The sequence below is a fragment of the Daucus carota genome, chromosome 1, assembly GCF_001625215.2.
Source record: "Daucus carota subsp. sativus chromosome 1, DH1 v3.0, whole genome shotgun sequence".
Lineage (NCBI taxonomy): Eukaryota > Viridiplantae > Streptophyta > Magnoliopsida > Apiales > Apiaceae > Daucus > Daucus carota.
Genome location: NC_030381.2, coordinates 41,408,855 through 41,428,727, shown reverse-complemented (window position 1 = coordinate 41,428,727; position 19,873 = coordinate 41,408,855). Strand labels below are relative to the sequence as shown.

Here is a 19,873-nt window from a genome sequence, read left to right as displayed (position 1 = left end):
ATATTTTGTCTGATCTTCACCTAGCGCTAAGTATCAAGTGGTGCTTGGGGATCGAGTGGCGTCCCAAGTTCAGGTATTAATTTATAATAAATAACAAACAACTCAAACAAATCAAACAAATCATACACACCATAATATCTCATAAGCAAATGCAATAAAACCAATTTTGAGCAACCCATTAAAAATTTTGTTAGAGATTAAAAGAACATACTTGTACACATGACATGTACCAAGTACCTGACATAAACATTCATCTTTCCTGATAATTGTCATACATATGTCTATCATTGCCAGAAAATTCTTTTAGCACTTCTGATTCCCATACATTCAACTCATACAATTTTGATAAAATAATCAAAGAAAAATGGACCTCTACAATGTACATATAAATACATTGTCTTGTAAACAATGTATCTGAAAAGGTCAAGCAGAATGTGAAGTAGTCCCCTGTTCACATGCTTTCAGTTTTTGCATGAGTGCTATTAGTTGGTTTAAACTTCTTAATATCTACAAGATCACCGAAAAGCCTATCCTGTGGCTTTGAAGGCTTTCCTGATGGCACATATGACTGAGTGAGTTGAGTAGTTGAGCTGTTCGAGACTCCATCATCACTTCCAGATAACCCCGACATTCTCTGATCAGGGTACTGATTGTTTGGAAATTGGCTATAGCCGTAGGCGTAACCTGCCATTTGGTTATTGTACATTTGTTGAGGATACATATAAGCCATTTGTGCATACTGCATTTGCTGAGGATGTAGACCCAGTGACTGACTCCTTTGAATTGGATGTGGAGGATTCATAGAAGGATTAATGGCAGCTAAAAGATGGCCTTGCATGGTTGGCTGAATATACTCATTTCCTGCCTGGCCATTTTCCATGTGTTGATATACTTGAGGGGGTATGGTACCTTGTGTAAAACCCACCTGAGAGGCTTGCATTGGTTCTTGGTATCCGTTTTCCGCCAATGAGCTATTATCTGCTTCTGGCTGTTCCTCCCATGGTGGTCGAGGGAACGAGAGAGTATTACCTGCCAAAAGCCCACATGTAAATATGTATAGATTGAAATGCAGCAGAACTCAGTCATTTAAATCCATATGTCAGGAAAAACATGATGACTGTTGATTGCCTAAATCTAATAGAATGTAAAGTGGGTGTATATACCCAGACCAACTTTGTACTAACCATTATCCTGTAAAGGCGGCTGCTGCTCTTGCGGAATCTGATCATTTTGGGGCGGCTGCAATGTTGAAGCATTATGTTCTGAAAGCATGTCAACAAGTGCTAGGGCATTTTGCTGAGGTGCAGCATCATTTGACTGAGATTCCTCAACTTGAACAATAGCTAGTGAATCCTCAGCTTTTGATGGGTTGATGTCTCCACTCAAAAGGTCAATTAAAGGATCGGCACTACCTGATGCTTCTGGTACAGCAACAATCCTGGAAGTGGTTATGGGTATAACAACCATTTTAGGATCAGTAAAAACTCTCTAAGAACCCATCAGTTGAACTAATTATGACATGTATGTATAATTTTATCACATTTAAAACAAAATTTTGGTTCATTATATCCAGAACGGTCTACAACTGAAACCAAGACTCAAGACTGTATCAGAAATAAGACCCTGATAAAGCCTAAAGGTTGTCAACTAATGCAAATTGATATATAAGGGAATCACTAGTGCACGCACAATGTGCCTCGATCTCTTATGTTTGCAGGAGCATAAATCGAGCCTACTTCTAATCACACATATCCATAATGTGATAATTAAATTTATGCTTATAGTGGGACTTAAACTATCTGCACTTGCATTAGTCACCCTCTTCCTCACTTGTATGAATCTTTTCTTATTTCAAGTATAGCTGCTTCTAATCTCCTAAAGCTATGCTATTTAAATTCAATAGTGTGTCAATGAAGACAACAGAAATCAAAGAAAGCAGCAGGTTATTAGAATATAATATGATCATATTTTATTCTAAAAAGTTTTCCCTGAAACCTCGAGGTGTCAAGAGTAGGGTTTACCATGCTCGAAAGGTCATTTTTGGAATATAAATGATCATATTGTATTCTAAAAAGTTCTAACAAATTCTCCTAAAACCTCAAGGTGTTCAAGGTGTTAGGAGTACATCTTAGTAGGATCATATTGTATTCTAACATTCCCCCTCACTTCAACGCTCACTATTGGGTCGAGTGGATCACGGGCTCGAAAGGTCATTTTTGGGTCAAGAGTGGACCATGGATGCCCATCTGTGCGATATAAATTTGCCTTTCATGCCCATAATAAATTGATTTTGGAACCAAAATAGATCACGGTCACCCATCTTTCGGGTATAAATTTGGCTTTTGTGTCCATAATATATTAAATTGGTCTTTCGTGTCCATGATATATTATGAAATTGCAGCGAGTCGAACTCTAGTCCCCCACGAGACTAAGCTCTCATACTTTAGGCACCCATCTTCGGAACATAGATTTGCTATTGTGTCCTTAATAAATAATAAGAATACTATGGGTCGAACTTGAATCTCTCGTGATCAAGAAGAGAGCTTACCCACAAGCCAGACCATGTTGAGTGACCAATAAGAGAGCTTACCAGGATCGCTCTAGTACCATTTTAAGTGACCGGTTCTCCTAAAACTTTGAGGCTTCTTAGGATCATATTGTATATTAACATGTTAGTTGACAAGTTCTCCTAAAACTTCAAGATGTTATAGAAAGATTTTTTTATCATGATCATTATATTCTAACAATCTCCCTCACTCTGAATCACATTTTTGGTTAAGTGATCAATTCTCTTATAACCTCCTCATCATATTGAAAAGATTTTTTTATATGGGATTATAGCTGCTTCTATTCTAAATCATATTCTTCTTCTCTATCAAACTATTTTACCAGTACTACAATCCTTAACGAGATGACAGAGTAAACAATCGACAAACAATAAATGAACAGTTTTAACCTAGACCAGTAACAAAAACTTTGCTACGTGAAAGTTGAAATTGCACAACATGTCTAGTTTTCTGACTTTCACAAGAATTGGACACCATTAAATGTCAAAAGAAATTAAAATATAATCAAACTGAATAGATCGATTCTAGTGCAGATAAGAATGAAATACTATAAGAAGAAAAACAACGAAATATTATATTATTTAGAAGTATATAATAGCAAGTAATGTCATTATGGAAGTACCCCATATTATTATTGACGTCTCCTGTGTCAATTAAAGGAGCACCCGCGGCTCCTGCATCTGAATTTCCATCAGAAAGTTCTTCATGCTTAGCTAGCAATCGCTGCAAGTCATCATTCAGTGCTAAACCCTCACATAGTAGCGACTCATCCCTGCAGAAATACATCACCACCAACATAAGTTCAGTCAAGTAAGCTTTTTCTGTCTTGCAACAAGTCATATGTAAATTATCATACACTAGCATATCAGTAGTGGTGGTGGTGGTGGTCATACTAGCAAGCACTGGTGGAAGAGGACGTGGCAGTAGTAACAGTATTACAGTAATAGTACTAATACTACATATATACATAAATCTCTTTTGAATTCAGTATCATCATTACACAACTATTTCCTGGAATACTAACACCTAGAGAAAAAGGGTCTCCCATGTCCATAAAGAACCATGCTTAATTTCTTTCGTAATTAACCATTCTTATGGTGGCAATGATTTGCGTGTGATTAATTTATGTGTTCAGATTCTTTAAGTTATGTTCCCTCTCTCCAACGTTGACAACTGTTACGTAGAGAAACATCATAATTTGGCAAATGAAAGTCTTTCATTAGCAGCACCAACCAAAAGAAAGCAATTGAAATTATACCAATAGGCTTTTATATTCACTTGATGTCTTATAGCTAAAGAAAAAATGAGCACCGCATATACACTACTACATGAACCACGTCAAGTGAAAGATTTGTTTTTAAGAACCAAAAACACCTTATAAGGGAACAGCCTCAATTAATTTTTTAACTCCCTCCCTGCCAATTTAGAAGCCACCTTTCTTGAGACATCCTAGATTAAACGTCCATCTTTATCTTTACAAAGTTTTACCATTGTTTTTCTCAGTAACTTATTAAAATAGATTTAAAACTTATATACCAAAAAACCTTTCTGAAAAATATACTAGTAAGAACAGAATATTGGGGTAATCTATTTGAAAAATGCGCCAAGTAGATGGCAAGAAAGTAAGCAAGGCCTTACGAAGTTGAGTTAACAAGATGTACCACTCTTTGCTTGTATGTGCGGCACTGCTCTACCAAATCAACAATAACCTCTTGTTTAAGTCTCTGTTACATGACATCCAACATTTTGGACAATGTTTTAGTAAGTTGCAGAAATATTGAAAATGAGAAGTACTATAGGTGCGATGATATATTAAAACAGAGAGAAAAACTAATGGTGTTAAGAATGCGGAATTAATTTTAATTATTCATCAATTAGGCCGGATTGTATATCAAACTTTTATTTGCACTGTTGAAAGGAAAAAACATGTATACATCATAGTTCCACGCAGCATCAAGTTCAGTGTCTTCTCATAATACCAAATATGAAGGTAACATCTGATTTTAAACGCACCTCCTTGTTCCCCGGACTTATTGCACTCAACATATCTGCAAGGACATCCATAATACCCCGGGCATTTTGAATTTCTGTCAAGCTAGAACAAATAGTATTGATGAGCAAAGAAGAATGAGAACTGGCAACAGTGAGAAATACTTTGTATGGAGCTGTGTACATCAACTAATTTTGAAGAACAGTGATTCCAGCAACCATTGCCTAAATATATTATACTAAAGAAGTAACAATGCAATAAAAATGCACAAGAGGATGTTGATTGAGAATGAAGGGCAGATGCTTCTAAATTCATGATTAAACGGTGTCACAGACCAAAATATTAGCATATAAGCACAGTCTTCTGAATAATAGCCCAAAAAAATAATAATAGTTCCAAATCAAACATATTAATTCAGGAAATTATTAAGACTAGTGTATCATTGATATTGGTGCAGGTTATATGCTAGCACCTTATTCATACAATAGTCCAGGAAAAAGTTCAAATAAAGCAATACAAACTTGAAAACGCATAATTAATAAACTAAGTATTTTAACGGAAAAAGTCTACAATATTTATAAATTGAAAGACACAAGAACAGCAGAGCAGTGAACCTCAATGTTGGAAAATCAGGCTCAGCAGAAGACTCGGCCTCTTTTTTACCAATTTCTTGACTTCTTGTATTTGGTGGAAGTGATAGATGAGGCTGCACTTGTGGTGCAAATACAGGCGTAGAAATATCGGACCTCCTGGGGAATACTAAACCCAGATACTGAGACACACGATATGAAGCAAATGTTATACATAAATTTCCTACACTATTTAGAACATAAGTTATGTTCAATTATAAAAAACCCATGACACCTCGGCACTGCATTTGACAAGCAATGTTCAGTTGTAACCATTAATGTATTACAGGTTTACACACACACGACAAATATAGATTTTGCAAACGAGCAAATAGTTTTCAGTTCCCGTCATGAACGATTCTTACAGCTGAATGTAAACAGCAAAAAACTGTGTCTTTCAATAAATGTCTTTTTCCTCTGTTTTAACTGTACTTTTGTCAAATTTGTGCTAAATTTTTAGTTTTGATTTGTCATTTCGTAATCCCCTAAGAAGCAGCCTCAACATGTGGCAATACTAAGTTTATAAATTCCATATTTTATTTCATAAAATAAAAGTTTGTAGATGTTATTTTACTCAATTACATATTGTAACAAATGCACGATACTAAGTTTATAAATTGTGAGAGCACTGCATAAAAAAATTGAAGTACTTAACAGAAATCTGGTGTTTCAAACCTGGCTACTTCATATGAATTAGAAGTTAATATTACTACGATATTCACATTCTTGCATTCATAATATTCTAGCTACATCTCGGGTTAGCTTCCCTTATAAACTAACAGTGTAAAAGTTTTGAGAATTTTTAAGAAAACGCTGCTGATAACTCTTGAGCAGCATTGGGGGACATTAAAAAAGTGTAAAATTGTCATGTTTAGTTACATAGAGTTTCAAATCCGAGATTTTACTCGAACAGGCTAGCATCCTTTTTAATTAGCAAGGTTAGAGGGCATGTGTGCAGTATCGTCATAATGTTACATCCGATCCGGCTATCTCAATAAAATGATGTTACATATTTACTTGCCATCCAGTCTATGTTATTTTTTTTAAAATGAAGTTAGACATCTTCCTAGAAAGGGGAAATGGATCTAACATCCGTAGTGTGGAGGACTATCAACTGATGTATTAAAAGTTTGTTTTTAACATTATATCGATATTATGCATTAAATTTGACAACAATCTTATATAACATACCAACATCTCCTCATAAGCTGCAAAGTATTGGGGATATCTTGATGTTGTTCCTCCAAAAGCTTCCCGCCAGGTATCTATTAGAATTAGTATCTTTTCTCTAACGTGATAGTCAGGCTGCCATAGAGGGTTATCCATCAAAACAGTATCACAAGAGAGAATAACACAGGTCACAGGTTTCAGTTATCACAAATTACTGTAGTATAGATAAACTTACTGGTTTTAACGGATAGAATTACATATACAGACTACCATGGGGAAAATAATAGCAATCTTCATTACATAAGAAAGCCACAAATTATCTGAAAATTATGTTACCTTTTTCCGTGCTATTTTCACCATCTTATGCAGCACGCCTTTATCAATGACTTGCAAGTGGATATAGTCCCCACAATAGTGCATCAGTGTTTCCAATAGCTAAAAATGATGCATGGAGAGTGCAACATTAAGAAAACTCCAATGAGATATGCATATGGCCAAAGCTAAATGATTCTTAACACTTTATTGGTCTGCTGATTTTCGATTAAATATGTATAAAGTTGTAACATGTTGATTATAAATAAATTCATCTGTAGCCATCAATGCTGTCATACATTTCCAAAAGAAAGAAGAAGAAAACCTGAAACATACCGCTAAGGCAAGAAGTTGAACTTTGGGTGTCCTGCTACCAAGACGCTTACGTATGCCTCTCACAACATGCTTTGCTTCCCTGCAGAATGAAAACAGATTGGAAACAGATATTTAAAAAAAAGAAAATAAAGGGAAAAACTAACACGATATGAAAATAAAATATGAAAACATATCCTATATAGGTTGCTAACTAGAAGAGGAAGTAATTAATAAGCTGATGCAGATAACCTTACAACTACTGCCAGGTCTATTACCAGGCACATACAAGTGTCCTCATTGCCCGTTGAATAATAACAATGTTTAAATATGTTTCGACTTTGACTAACATGAATTATCGGACTTCCCAATAAACAGATTGAATTCGAGTGAAAAAAATATAAATATAAATTTAGTCATGGTACCTAAAAACAACATGATGTTAGTGTCATGTTTGTCAAATATCCAAAAATACAGGAACTGATCTTGTGACACAAGGTAAATAATTAAACAGAAATTTATTATGTATTGTGGAGGAAGAAAACTCAATCTACTTGAAAAGAATTTTATTATGTATACTTTGAGTAGCAAATTCATCAACTAGATGCTTATATACAGGATATCAAGTCAATACTTCTATCACATATGGAGTTGATTTTGATTATATCCTATTAAATTATATGGACTGGCTAAAATCCTCTAAAGACTTGACATTTTTGGACTTTGGTCACGAAGCAGCAGTCTATTAATTCATAACTAGGTCTTCTGAACTGTAATTGAACTTTTTGATTTCTGAAAATTAAATCAGAAAATTTTAAGAATAGCATATCAGTCACCTTGGATCTTTGTGCTTCTCTATCCTTTGCAGGTTATATTGACGTCGAATTGACTGCTTAGAATTGCAAGTACTTGCTCATACAAATTACCAATCAACTAGTTTCGGTGTAATGTATAAAAGTTGAAAGGGACCTTAAGTTTTTCTCATAATAACGCAAAACCGATATCCAAGTTTGTGATATTGCAATCTGTTCCTGTTGAAGTATCACTGAATCGAATTTTTCTTTTGATATTCAAGTTGTAATATTGAATCTCATGTTCCTCTAAGAATCATAGTACAACAATGGTGGAGCTTATTGAAATATAGCATAAGATCCATTTGGGGCCTTCATCCAACACTTTAAAGATGGACTCGTTTTCTACATGGTATCAGAGGTCTGTTTGGTGGAGGTTTCAAGTTCAACTCTCCGTCACCCCACTCCCAAACTCCCAAAATGCATGCAAACAAACAAACAAACATTTCACAAGCTCTAATTTCTAAACCCAAAATAAGACAATGGAACCATGATATACACACAAACATCACACATGCATAAATAATTTAAAAAGAAAAAAACAAAAAGAAACGTACATGGGATCACGATTGCAGAATTCACTGATGTGGACGTTCAAGGCCCAATCTGGGCCGATGAGGTAGTCACTCGTGGCTCTTTCCACCAGTACATGCACCATCTTTCTTTTTTACCCTTCCTGCCTGAGGAGGAAGGATAATTCAAGATCTTGCAGCCTCTGCGAGATTATTACAATGATTCCGCTAACTGTTTGGTCTTTATGTTTTTTCTTCTATATTTAACCACAGCCACCACCTCTTTTTTCCACCTAACAAATCACTGTATACCCAGGCCACAACTGATGGATGTATTTTATTTGGATATATTTATAATTTCTTTTTGATATTTTTTTTTTGAGAAATTTCTATTTGATATTTAATCATTAATTGTAGTTTATGTTTATTTTACTTGTCATTATATCTTTATTTCATAGTCTTTGAATACATAAATGGCACCAAATACCACATAAGGCGAAATGCCCAAAAATAACAGATTTAAAAGAAATGACCTCAAATCTCACTTAATAACAGCTGATAATACAGCTTTTTGATTTTCAGAAGAAAACATTGGATCGTAATACGTTTTAAGCTGAAAACCCTGGAGAACGCAACACAATCTAGCGTTTTATGGGTAAGGCGCTACATGAAATAGCGTTTAGGAATACAAAATGCTAGATCGTGTAGCGTTAAAAAGAAAAAGAGGATAGACGCTAGACGATCTACGTTTTGAATTGGAAAATGATACGTCGGGCCATCTTCTACGAGACGGAGATTTAGGACCATCTTCTAACAAATTGTGATAGTTTGGGCCATCAACCCTTCTACCATCAGTATAAATGTATAATAGCATTTCAGAAATTTTAATAATTTAAATACATCACTTTGATTTCCCCGATTAACAGTACTGCTACATTCTGTTCTGCTTATTTAAAATCATTGGTACATGTTATAAACAAAAATCCAACTCCAATGTCCTTGTCCATAAATATAACCAACAATCTCAAATATTAATAACATACTAATTTTTAAATATAGTCGACTGATGACCAATATATCCAATAGGACCAATACTATCGAAGAAACAAATTTTACACACCATTTGAGATGCTCTGATATTCTGAATTCATCGCCATCCAAAAAAATTCACTGCCTCAATCAACTCCTGTCATTTCAGTGTAACATAAAAGTATTGCCACAAAAAGGAGAATATAATTCTCGCATTTTGGTAATGAATTACAACTCGAATACGATATAAGATGGATTTAAACTAGCATTCAATTCTATCACATCATTGCTTCTAAAAACCGAGGAATAAAACAATAATCTCTAAACATGTATATGCATCGAAAGCAAAACCTGTCCACCAATATGGAATATGTATTTATATATTATTCTCGAAAATTAATAAAAACTGAAAAGAAAGATAAAGAAACTTAAAAAGGGCTGGAAAACAAAAATAAAGTACGATGTACAAAACCATAGTCACAATCTCACATGGTTTTCGCAGGCTTGAATTTTGTAATGTCTACTAGGTCGCCAAATAGCTTATCCTCTGGCTTAGAAGGTTTTCCAGATGGTACATATGATGAAGCACTCTGATAAGTTGAACTACTCAGCCCACCATTATCTCTGACAGATAACCCCGACATTTTCTGTTCAAGGAACTGATTGTTTTGTTGTTGGCCATACCCGTATCCATAGCCATAGCCGGTTGGTTGGCCGTACCCTGGCATCTGGTTATACATTGGCTGAGGTTGCATATAACCCATTTGCCCATACTGCATTTGTTGGGGATGCATAGCCATCGATTGACCTCCTTGCATTTGTTGAGGATAAAACCCTGCCATTTGATTGGGCATCATATTCTGATTATTAAATCCTGAAAGATTTCCTCCATTGATTGGCGGAGCGTACATGCCTGTTCCCTGATTATTTCCCATAGGCTGATAGACCTGAGAATTCACGTTACCTGGCATCGGCTGGGAATGTGCAACCCCTGCGGAAGAAGATTGCATCGGTGGCTGGTATGAATTCACACTTGGAGGGGTATTATCTGCTTCTGGAGGAGCTTCCCAAGGTGGTGGGGGTAATGAACCTGTGGAAGAGCCAAGTGTAAACGTTTCAAATTTCGATGTAGCTCAACAGCAATATCCTCTATATCTACATTCTCACAAGCACAATTCACAAAAACCAAGCCAGATGAAGAAAACCTGGTAATTGCTAATTGTGGACATAACGGAATGTAGAGTAGTGGACATCTACCTGTAACTGTATTGTACTAACCATATACTGGTGAAGGTGGCTGCTGTTGCTGTTGCTGTTGCTGCTGCTGTTGGGGGATCTGGCCATTCCAGACAGGATTCCTGTCTTGAGCATAGAGGGACTGCCCATATTGTGGTGGTGCATTACTAGGGATACTTCCATTTGGATAAATTGAAGATTGTGAAGATTGAAAATTCTGGGGCTGCTGCAATTGGGGTGTTGAAGGATACGTTTGTGGTGTCGATGCATTGCTTTGTGGAAACATATCAACAAGTGCTAGGGCATTCTGCTGAGACACGGGAACAGTTGGCTGAGGCTCCCCGACTGGAACAAGAGCTAGAGAATAGTCATCATCTCCACTCAAAAGGTCCACCATTTTAGTATTGGCATTAGCAGATATGCTTGGTGTGCCATTGCTAGCAGGAGTAGACTGTAGTGACTGTTTCCCAGCAACAGCACTCGAGGTGGATCTGCCAAGTCAATCAGTATATATATATTAAAATTGTTTGGAAAAAACTATGCAAAATTACAACATAAGAACTTGAATAAAAATAATTATATGGAAGCAACCATTAAATCTGGAAGTGCAAGTTAACTATCAAGCAAATGACCCGTGAGTACAAAACAAAAAGGGTAAACAGTTTAATATTAATAAAAAACTGATTGACAGTGGCAACTATTTAGTTCTATGAATTTAAAAGATTGGGTAACACTCTGGAAGGGTAGTTGATAAAATAATTTAACTTCAAATGTCATTTGTACTGATTTAGTTCAGAGATAAACATTATGTGCCCTGGACTTTCAAATAAGAATAGTTATTGCTGCAAATGCCAAATGGAAATATTTACAAAATATATTACCCTCCATTATTCTGTTTGGTATCGCCTGTATCAATTAGAGGAGCATCCACTGGCACAATTGCTCGTGTTAATTCAGGCTTAGTGTTTTCTGTTACATCTCCAGAAGCAAGATCTTCATGTTTAACCAACAACCGCTGCAAGTCATCATTCAATGCTAAACCCTGACAAAGCAGAGATTCATCCCTGCAAATTCAAAATTTAGTGAGGTATATATATTCATATTGCGCAACAGTTTCACTTTGTTACTATACATCTCTAAATCATCGAACAACAGACACACAGTAACAGAAGAATTTATATTAGGATTCTGTTCAATGTGGCCTCTAACCTTTATTCAAGATTTGGTGTTATGTAGATGATTTTGCACAAATATTCTTTGGAAATGAGGTCATGAATACATAAAAATGCTTACATTTGTTCAGAATGTTATATATCTATCTTCGACCAAGTTCTATGGAGTCCAAAACTATATTAGAGTATTGGAGTTCAAGATCTAGACCTTCCATCCTGATCTAATCTAAAAATGTGCATTACTTTGTTTTTTTAAAATTTAATTAAACAGAAACACATTTATAGATTGCATACGTTGCCTACAAAAAATTTATACATTGCATAACAAAATTGTACCCATAGCAGTTAAGTTGTTTTGCAATATTACAGGGCTTCGTTTATGTCCTTTATCATCATGTATTCTACGTGTGTATCAAATCGATTGTTTCTGTGTTCTCGATGCTTTCATCTGTCTATCTTCAGCATGCTTTCATCTGTTTATCATTATTTTATCATTTGTAAGCCACAATTTCCTGGTCTATGGAATAATAAAATTAAAGAGGATAAGTAATGCAATTTTAAATGAAAAAGTGATCCAGACGGACCAGACCTGAACTCATTCTGCAGGATCTTCAAGTAAACTCTATTTCAAGAGATGTGTACATTATTTTATTTATTTATTTTTGGCTAATTGAGATGTGTACATTATTGATAGTAACTAGATTTATGTTTTTCACAAAAAAATCTCCTTGCAGGACATTTTGATTTTAACTCATTGATTGGGTTTTGATATTTTTCACAAATGTCTACAGACTACAGCAGTCGTAAATGTCGAGAAGTGATGCGGGCTTATAGTTATGTACTGTATTTAGATTGCATACTTATTTTTTTTATAAACAAAACATAGTACTGGGCCTTCAATTCATGACCGTAGGATTGGTTTCTTTATTGATGGGTAGATTAGTGGGCTCCAAGGACTTCACATATGTTGGGTCTCCATAGAGCCCAAAGCCTAACTCATCATCATATATATATATATAGGCTAATAATCAAATACAAACCAATCATTAACTACAAACTACAAACCAGTTCCACAATCACTATTCACTATTTACAACTACAAGATTCATTGGTTTATACTGCATTAATTACTGTTTTATATGCTATTTTTATTTTTCATAAATAAGAAAATCTACTTATGTTAATTATTGGTGGTTGATTGTTTATGATCAATTGTAGTCGTAGGAGTTCCATAATCACTATTTACAACTACGTGAATCACTAGTTTATACGGCATCAATCACTATGTTATATAATAAAATCAGCTATTTTTATTTTTCATAATTTAGAAAATCTACTTATGTCAATTATTGATGGTCGATTGTTTAAGATCAATTGTAGTTATTGGAGGTCCATGATGGTAGAAAGTGATGAGAGGAGGTGTCTTATAATTGCAAGTAGACACCAGTTGTGGCAAGTTATGGTGGCAAGCGGCGGTGACTATTAGTGATGGTATGCGATCGTGGCAAGTCACAAAAGGTGTTGATAATAGTGGCAAGAGGTCCATTATTGCAGTACGGCTGAAGATGATGATCATGTACGTTGTGTGTGTGTGTGTGTGTGTGAAAGATAAGTTATATATAAGATAGTGATTTGTGATGTACAAATTAATTATTTCTGTAGTATAAATAGTGATTGAAAATAGGTCAGACACTGGTTTTTAGTTTTTAAGCTAATTTGATTTGTATTAGAGTAAGACTATATATAAATAGGCCATTTTTTCATAGGAAACCATCTTATATAGAGTCCCGTAGAGAACCATTTGTTTCTACTTTAAAAACTCATTAATAATTTTCAAAATGATGATACTTATGCATAAATTTGATTTTAATGTAGAATATTAATCATTACATAATATACACAAACAATTTAACACTTACACAGCTAAAATTTAACACTTATGTATAGTATAATACACACACACACACACACACATGTGTGTGTGTGTGTGTGTGTTTTCTCAAATAGAAACCAATTTAGAAGTAAAAAATAGAAACTAGATATCTATAATTTAACATCTAATTCATGAAAAACTGACCAAGAGTACTGCCGAGTGCCGACAATCGATATCTATAATTTAACATGATGTACAATCAACAGTAGAGAGCTAAAGATTAACAGATTCTGATGAAAAGGCTTAGGATGATAGTGTACTGAAAGGTACAATTAAGCATCAAGCGGTATAGGCCTTAGCCCGGGTAAAATCGAGAGATTTGTGATGTGATAAGTAAGAAAAAAAGTTGAGACTTAAATGGAAATATTTGGGTACAACTAAACTTGAACACTTTTAGCCCGTTTCTCAAACATAGAAGAGAATGGGCTTACGCAAAGTTTGTAGTGAAAAAGTTTGACAGTGAGAGAGTGAACCTGGAAGCTTCTACGAACAATAATTGTCATTGATCAGATTAGTGCTACCAGTAATTATCTCAAAAATGTCTTGTTCAAAGTCAGGAAAAAAAAACTCAAATGAATCGGGGTATTACTTAATGTTAAATCAGATAATAACATTATGCCGATGAAGGTAGGTGGAACACTCACCCACCGTGTATGATAATGTAAATGTGCATCAGAAGTAGCAAACTTTTCCCATTTTATTGATTGCCCACTGTCTAGAGTTTTTTTCTTTTACTCCCTTACAGAAAACAGACTACCAATAAACAAGAAACTTATAACACAGGAAAAGAAGGCCATATACTAATGACTAACCAATCTTTTCAGATCAATTTTCAAATTATTTATCCATTTCAGTAAAATTTTATGATCCCGGAAGGTCAAATATTGCAACGTACGTTACAAAAGAACACAATGGTTTGAAACAACAACCTTAAGCACCACAATGATAGAAGCAGCATTCAAATATACTTCCACAATAATGGAGTACCATTAAAAGTTCCGACACCACTTCATACGCTACTACATGGACTACAAAGCGGAAGTTCTTATGGAAGACAAATTGAGTAGCATATTTGTTCAAATATCTAAAATAATTTTGTCATATGAGGGCACCTCTTTCTCTAAACAGCCTTGTAGCTTGAACAGTTAAAATAAACCATCTTCCATCCACAAATAATTAACAATAACAATATAAAAGGAATATGCACATAGTAGGTGATAGTAAAAGTAAATCAAGGCCTTACGAAGTCGAGTTAACAAGGTGTACCACTCTTCGTTTGTATGTGCGGCACTGCTCAACCAAGTCAACAATGACCTCTTGTTTAAGCCCCTGAATGCATAGAGAAGATTTAGAATGTGCGATAAGACACACTAATGTTTCATAAAATAAGGAAAGAGAAAACTATTGGTGCCACGCAGGAAGATTTTGTCACAGTGAGGTAAACCAGATAATTTACACACTTATTTTCTAAGGTTGTAAAGCACAAGAATTACCTCACCGCTGCAAAAAAAATTGATGGAAATCACAGAAAAAGTAATATAACTGAACTATATAATGCCGCTAATTTACCTCCCTGTTCTCTGGACCTATCGCACTTAACATTTCTGAAAGAACATCCATAATACCACGTGCATTCTGAATTTCTGTCAAACTAGAAGAAAAAAATTGAAACAGAGAATTTATAGTATTAGCAACAAAGAGATAAAGCTTATCAACAGGGGCTGGCAATACTGACCACAATCTTCTGTCTTCATGAAATTCAAACTTGCGTTACAAAAATATGCATATAAACACTAAGCCAATATTTAAGTGCAACTTTAATTCAGAAAAAGAATAACGCTCACTGAGAGTGTGTAAATATAAGCACATGAATATAAACGATGCTAAAGTTGAACACAACGAACCAATTTATTAAGTAATTCAGTAACTAATCAGTTGTGCACAAGTAAACCAATATAAAAACCTTGTAAACTTTAAGAAAAAACTTACACAAGCATGGGCAAACAAGGTAGAGAGGATATATGAGATAATTATTTATTTAAGAAGACTTGCACTTAACAATTTGCAAAAATTTGTCTTTGCAAAAATTCATAAAAGAGTTGAGCAGTGTCAGTGTACCTCAATGTCGGAAACTCAGAGTCTGCAGAAGTCTCAGCTGCTTCTTGTCCAGGTTCTGAAGTTCGCAGATTCTGTGGATACGACGAGAGAGGTTGTGTTTGAGGAGGTGTAAAAACTGGTGCATTCTCAGATCTTTGAGGAAATACTGCTCCCATACGCTGTAGAATACAAGAAACGATAAGAGGATTTAAAGGTGTGAAAACAAAACGGTGAATGTAGAGAACGAAAACAAAGGGTCTGCATAAACCACTACAAACATAAGCATGACATATTTTAAACATTAACATTCATTAATTTATTTGTGAGTGAGACAGAGTACTTTAAGACAATCTTTTATTACTCACCAACAACTCCTGGTATGCTGCATAGTATTGTGGATATCTTGCTCTTGCTCCTCCAAAAACTTCTTGCCAAGTATCTATCAGAACCAATATCTTCTCTTTGACATGAAAATCAGGCTGAAAAGGGGGAAGACATAAAACATGTTTACAGTATTGCGAGACTATATATCACATGCAAAGTAAGCCACAGAACCTTCTATCATTAATCATACCTTCTTTCGCACAATTTTAACCATTTCATGAAGCAAGTCTTTCTCAGCAACATGCATGTGGACAATATCCCCGCAATTCTTAATAATAGTTTCCAACAGCTGAAACATGATACATGGAGTGAATGACACATTAATTGACTCCATAATGAGATCAGAATAAAGTTTAGTACTTCATAGATCTATCTATAGCAAATAATCTCAGGAGTATTTGTATAAAATTTCTAGGCCAAATTTAATATAGTCACTCATATATTAGTTCAACCAACAGATCAAGCGAAGTTGAAAATTTTGCCAAAAGAAATAAGACAGTACTGAACAAAATTTAAAAAATAAAAAAAACAAAAAAAAACTTTGCTTACTGTTAGGGCCAGAAGTTGAACTCTAGGATTCCTGCTATTGATACGCTTTTTTATGCCTCTTACAACATCCTTTGCTTGCCTTTTCAAAATAAAGAGAATAATATTTAATAAAGGTCCAACTTTATCTGTCTATACATATTTCCTCCTGAGGAGAAGTTTGGATTCAAACCCACATGATTCAATAGACACACTATTGATAACTACGTTGTAAAATTAGCTGACAGAGAAGTGAAATAACTGTAAAGGACATATAAACATCACAGCAGAAACAGAAAAGGTAGGATTGAAGTCTTTGCATTATATAGGGATAACACTGGTGTTACTCTGTTGCTATTTGGCACAATAGAAGTGTGAATGACCGAGGATGCAATAATTACTAAGCTACATCAGGAAAGCACATTGTGTGGAACTAGGAATCCAAAACCTACTATCAACAAGTACCCTGGACAGCTTGCTAAATAAGATTTCTATCAACTAAACACGCAGCAACAGTTCATAGCATAATAAACTGTAAGTGCAAAAAGTGTACTTAAAACGGCTTCTGTATATTCGATGTATATGTAGTATGTCACTTGTCTTCCTACAAGTCCACTAAATGCCCACTTGTCAAACAGAGTTAATGAGAATCGTCAGGCCCATGGAGACTAACGTAGTAAACTATAGTAGTGTCATTTGAGGTAACAAAACAAGTCAACAAAAGGTCTTCTAGTGATCAATTGAAAAGAAGAAGCAAGGCATTTCCCTCTTAAAACTATGCTCTTAGGATTACAAAATTATATAGACACACATATCACATAAGAACACATGTAGCAATATTTCCGCCATAATTTATATAGTCACTTTGTTAATCAAATTATGGTCCATTACCGATAATATATTCTTATCTCGATGCATAGGGTTCCTGGAATGACTACCTAAACCTTACTTGTCTATATCATTAACAAATCCTCTGATATCAATTACAACTACAACCACAATCTTAGGCATTCTAAAACTAGGTTAAATTTAAGCCTTTTTATCATCAGCAACATCTAAACCAAACAAAACAAAGCATCTACCTATCAGATCCTCCAGAAACACACAATTTTTCAATCAATTAATCAAATTGACACATGAATAAGTCCAAGAGTAAATAAAGTGAGAGTCAAATCAAATCAAACAGTACAAAACAAAGTCAAATACACAAACACACAAATACAATACATACACAGGATCGCGATTGCAGATATCACAGATCTCGATGTTCATGGCCCAATCAGGGCCGATGAGCAGGTCACTGGTAGCTCTCTCCACCATCGAATTCACCATCTCGTTAACCTACCGCCGCCAACAAACTTTTCCGGCGAAGAAACAGAATTTGTCGGCGAGTCAGAAGCGTGACGACTGGAGGAACTCAAGCAACTGCTCCGATCTCTATTTTTTGGGGAGAATCTGAGAAGATTGAAGTGCCGAACAGCCAATCACAAGACGACGCGTACGAATATATAAAAAGAAATGTTTGATATGGCTTATGTGTGATAATAAAAGATATAGGGGAATGTATGATCGGACGGTTAATAGAGGTTGATGAATCGCTGTTGTGATGGAACACGTCAGCATAACCGCCAGCTCAGTAAAACAAGGCCGCCTGGAATAGATATACTCTTTTTTAACTCCATAGCAAAATATTATTCGAACCCGTCTCCTGAAAATCCCCGATTTAATCGATTAATCCTTTGTAAGGTTGTCGATCGGTTCGATTTTTTAAATCCGATTAATCTTTATATATTTTACTTAATTGAAATATATAATAAATTATTAAAATACTATATTACTTTAAATATGAACAATTATAGAATTTATGATATAGTAAATATATTTGTTATTAAATAACTAATATAATAATAAGTAAATATTAAATAATATTTTGGTATTAACGTATAACTGATTTTCACTCTGATTAATCCTAAATTGGTAGCTCAACCGATTAAGTTCGATTCCCAATTTTTGTAACACTACCCATAATCGAATGAAATAAAATATACATAACTTTAATTTCATCAATTATTTCGTTTTTAAATAATTTGAATCAGAATTTTAAGTAATATATACAGAAAGAAATGTCTCATTCCAGTTATTCTACAATTTTTACCATGCAAAATTTATGATTACTAATATTTAGTTATTATTATTTTATACATTCTTCTTTCATCGTAATTTCCTTTTATAAATTTTCTTTCGATTCTCCCCTCCTTTTCATTCAAGTGAATGTATCATAAAACTACGTTGGGATGGAATGAAATATAGTGAGAAAATTATTTTAAAAAGTTAAAGTAAAAGAAGATTGTACGGACCAATAGCGGCTAAACAAGAGTGAGTCTTAATTTTTTTTGTCATAAAACGTTTTCACGTGAATGAGTTCTACCGAAATACAATATCCGAAAAGAATGATTTTTTTTCATCAAAGAAAAAATTTTATCTAACCGAATGGCATGTAGAGGTGTCCCGAGAAATTTAGATAAAAATCCCCTCAATGTCGAAAAGAAAACACCCGAAAAGCAAAACAAAACTGAAGATGAAAATAGAGCGAGTCTTAATTTTTTATAATGAATACTTTAAGGAAACATGATGAAGAGGTGGAATTAGCATTTCTTTCCAAACATGTAGGTTAGATTTCTATTTCAAATATTTTGAAATAAAATGATTGAATGAATAATATTTATATTATATTTCACAGAAATCGTCAATTGATCCACTAATCGGTACTGATCAAAAAGCAAAAGCATTTTGGAATTGATTTATCAATATTATGAAGAAGATAATCCTAGTGTCATTAAATGAGGAGCTGTGGCAAAGAACAAATGAAGGTGCTCCGAAGTTTGGTGCGTGTTATTATGAGTCTCAACAAGAAATTGACAGCGGTTTAAACTTGGACAACATAATTCTGAAAACCTCACCAAGATCATTTAACTAATTACAAGAAAAGGTCTAACTTTGAGCTTTATTGGTGAAGAACTCTTCGAACTAGTGCACGTTTTAAAAAAACTAAATTAAATAGTTTTGGAGCTTACTCTTCAGAAGGAAATAACGATACAACAACATTTGATGAATTTGAACATGTTCGTCTGAAAGATACAAAAGCTGCAACCAA

General features: G+C 34.5%; 2 protein-coding genes across 3 annotated transcripts; both read right to left on the bottom strand.

Annotated features, from left to right (window-relative positions):
• Positions 1-166: 166 nt before the first annotated feature.
• LOC108209899 (TOM1-like protein 9) lies at positions 167-8,648 on the bottom strand. 2 transcript variants are annotated; one of them, XM_017381143.2, is made up of 10 exons: positions 8,389-8,648; positions 7,005-7,083; positions 6,693-6,791; positions 6,378-6,491; positions 5,172-5,329; positions 4,581-4,662; positions 4,206-4,291; positions 3,190-3,339; positions 1,185-1,438; positions 167-1,029 (listed from the first exon to the last, which is right to left on the bottom strand). In XM_017381143.2, the coding sequence occupies exons 1-10, from the start codon at positions 8,487-8,489 to the stop codon at positions 452-454; spliced, it is 1,701 nt and encodes a 566-aa protein (XP_017236632.2). In that variant the 5' UTR covers positions 8,490-8,648; the 3' UTR covers positions 167-451. The 2 variants fall into 2 exon arrangements, with proteins under 2 accessions (XP_017236632.2, XP_063940466.1); XM_064084396.1 differs by lacking the exon at positions 8,389-8,648 and having other exon boundaries at positions 168-1,029; positions 6,994-7,017.
• A 1,076-nt stretch (positions 8,649-9,724) lies between these two features.
• On the bottom strand, positions 9,725-18,262 carry LOC108204480 (TOM1-like protein 9). Its single transcript, XM_017373943.2, has 10 exons — positions 17,951-18,262; positions 16,744-16,822; positions 16,385-16,483; positions 16,176-16,289; positions 15,832-15,989; positions 15,283-15,364; positions 14,957-15,042; positions 11,490-11,672; positions 10,651-11,099; positions 9,725-10,462 (listed from the first exon to the last, which is right to left on the bottom strand). The coding sequence occupies exons 1-10, from the start codon at positions 18,049-18,051 to the stop codon at positions 9,858-9,860; spliced, it is 1,956 nt and encodes a 651-aa protein (XP_017229432.1). The 5' UTR covers positions 18,052-18,262; the 3' UTR covers positions 9,725-9,857.
• Between the last annotated feature and the right edge of the window lie 1,611 nt (positions 18,263-19,873).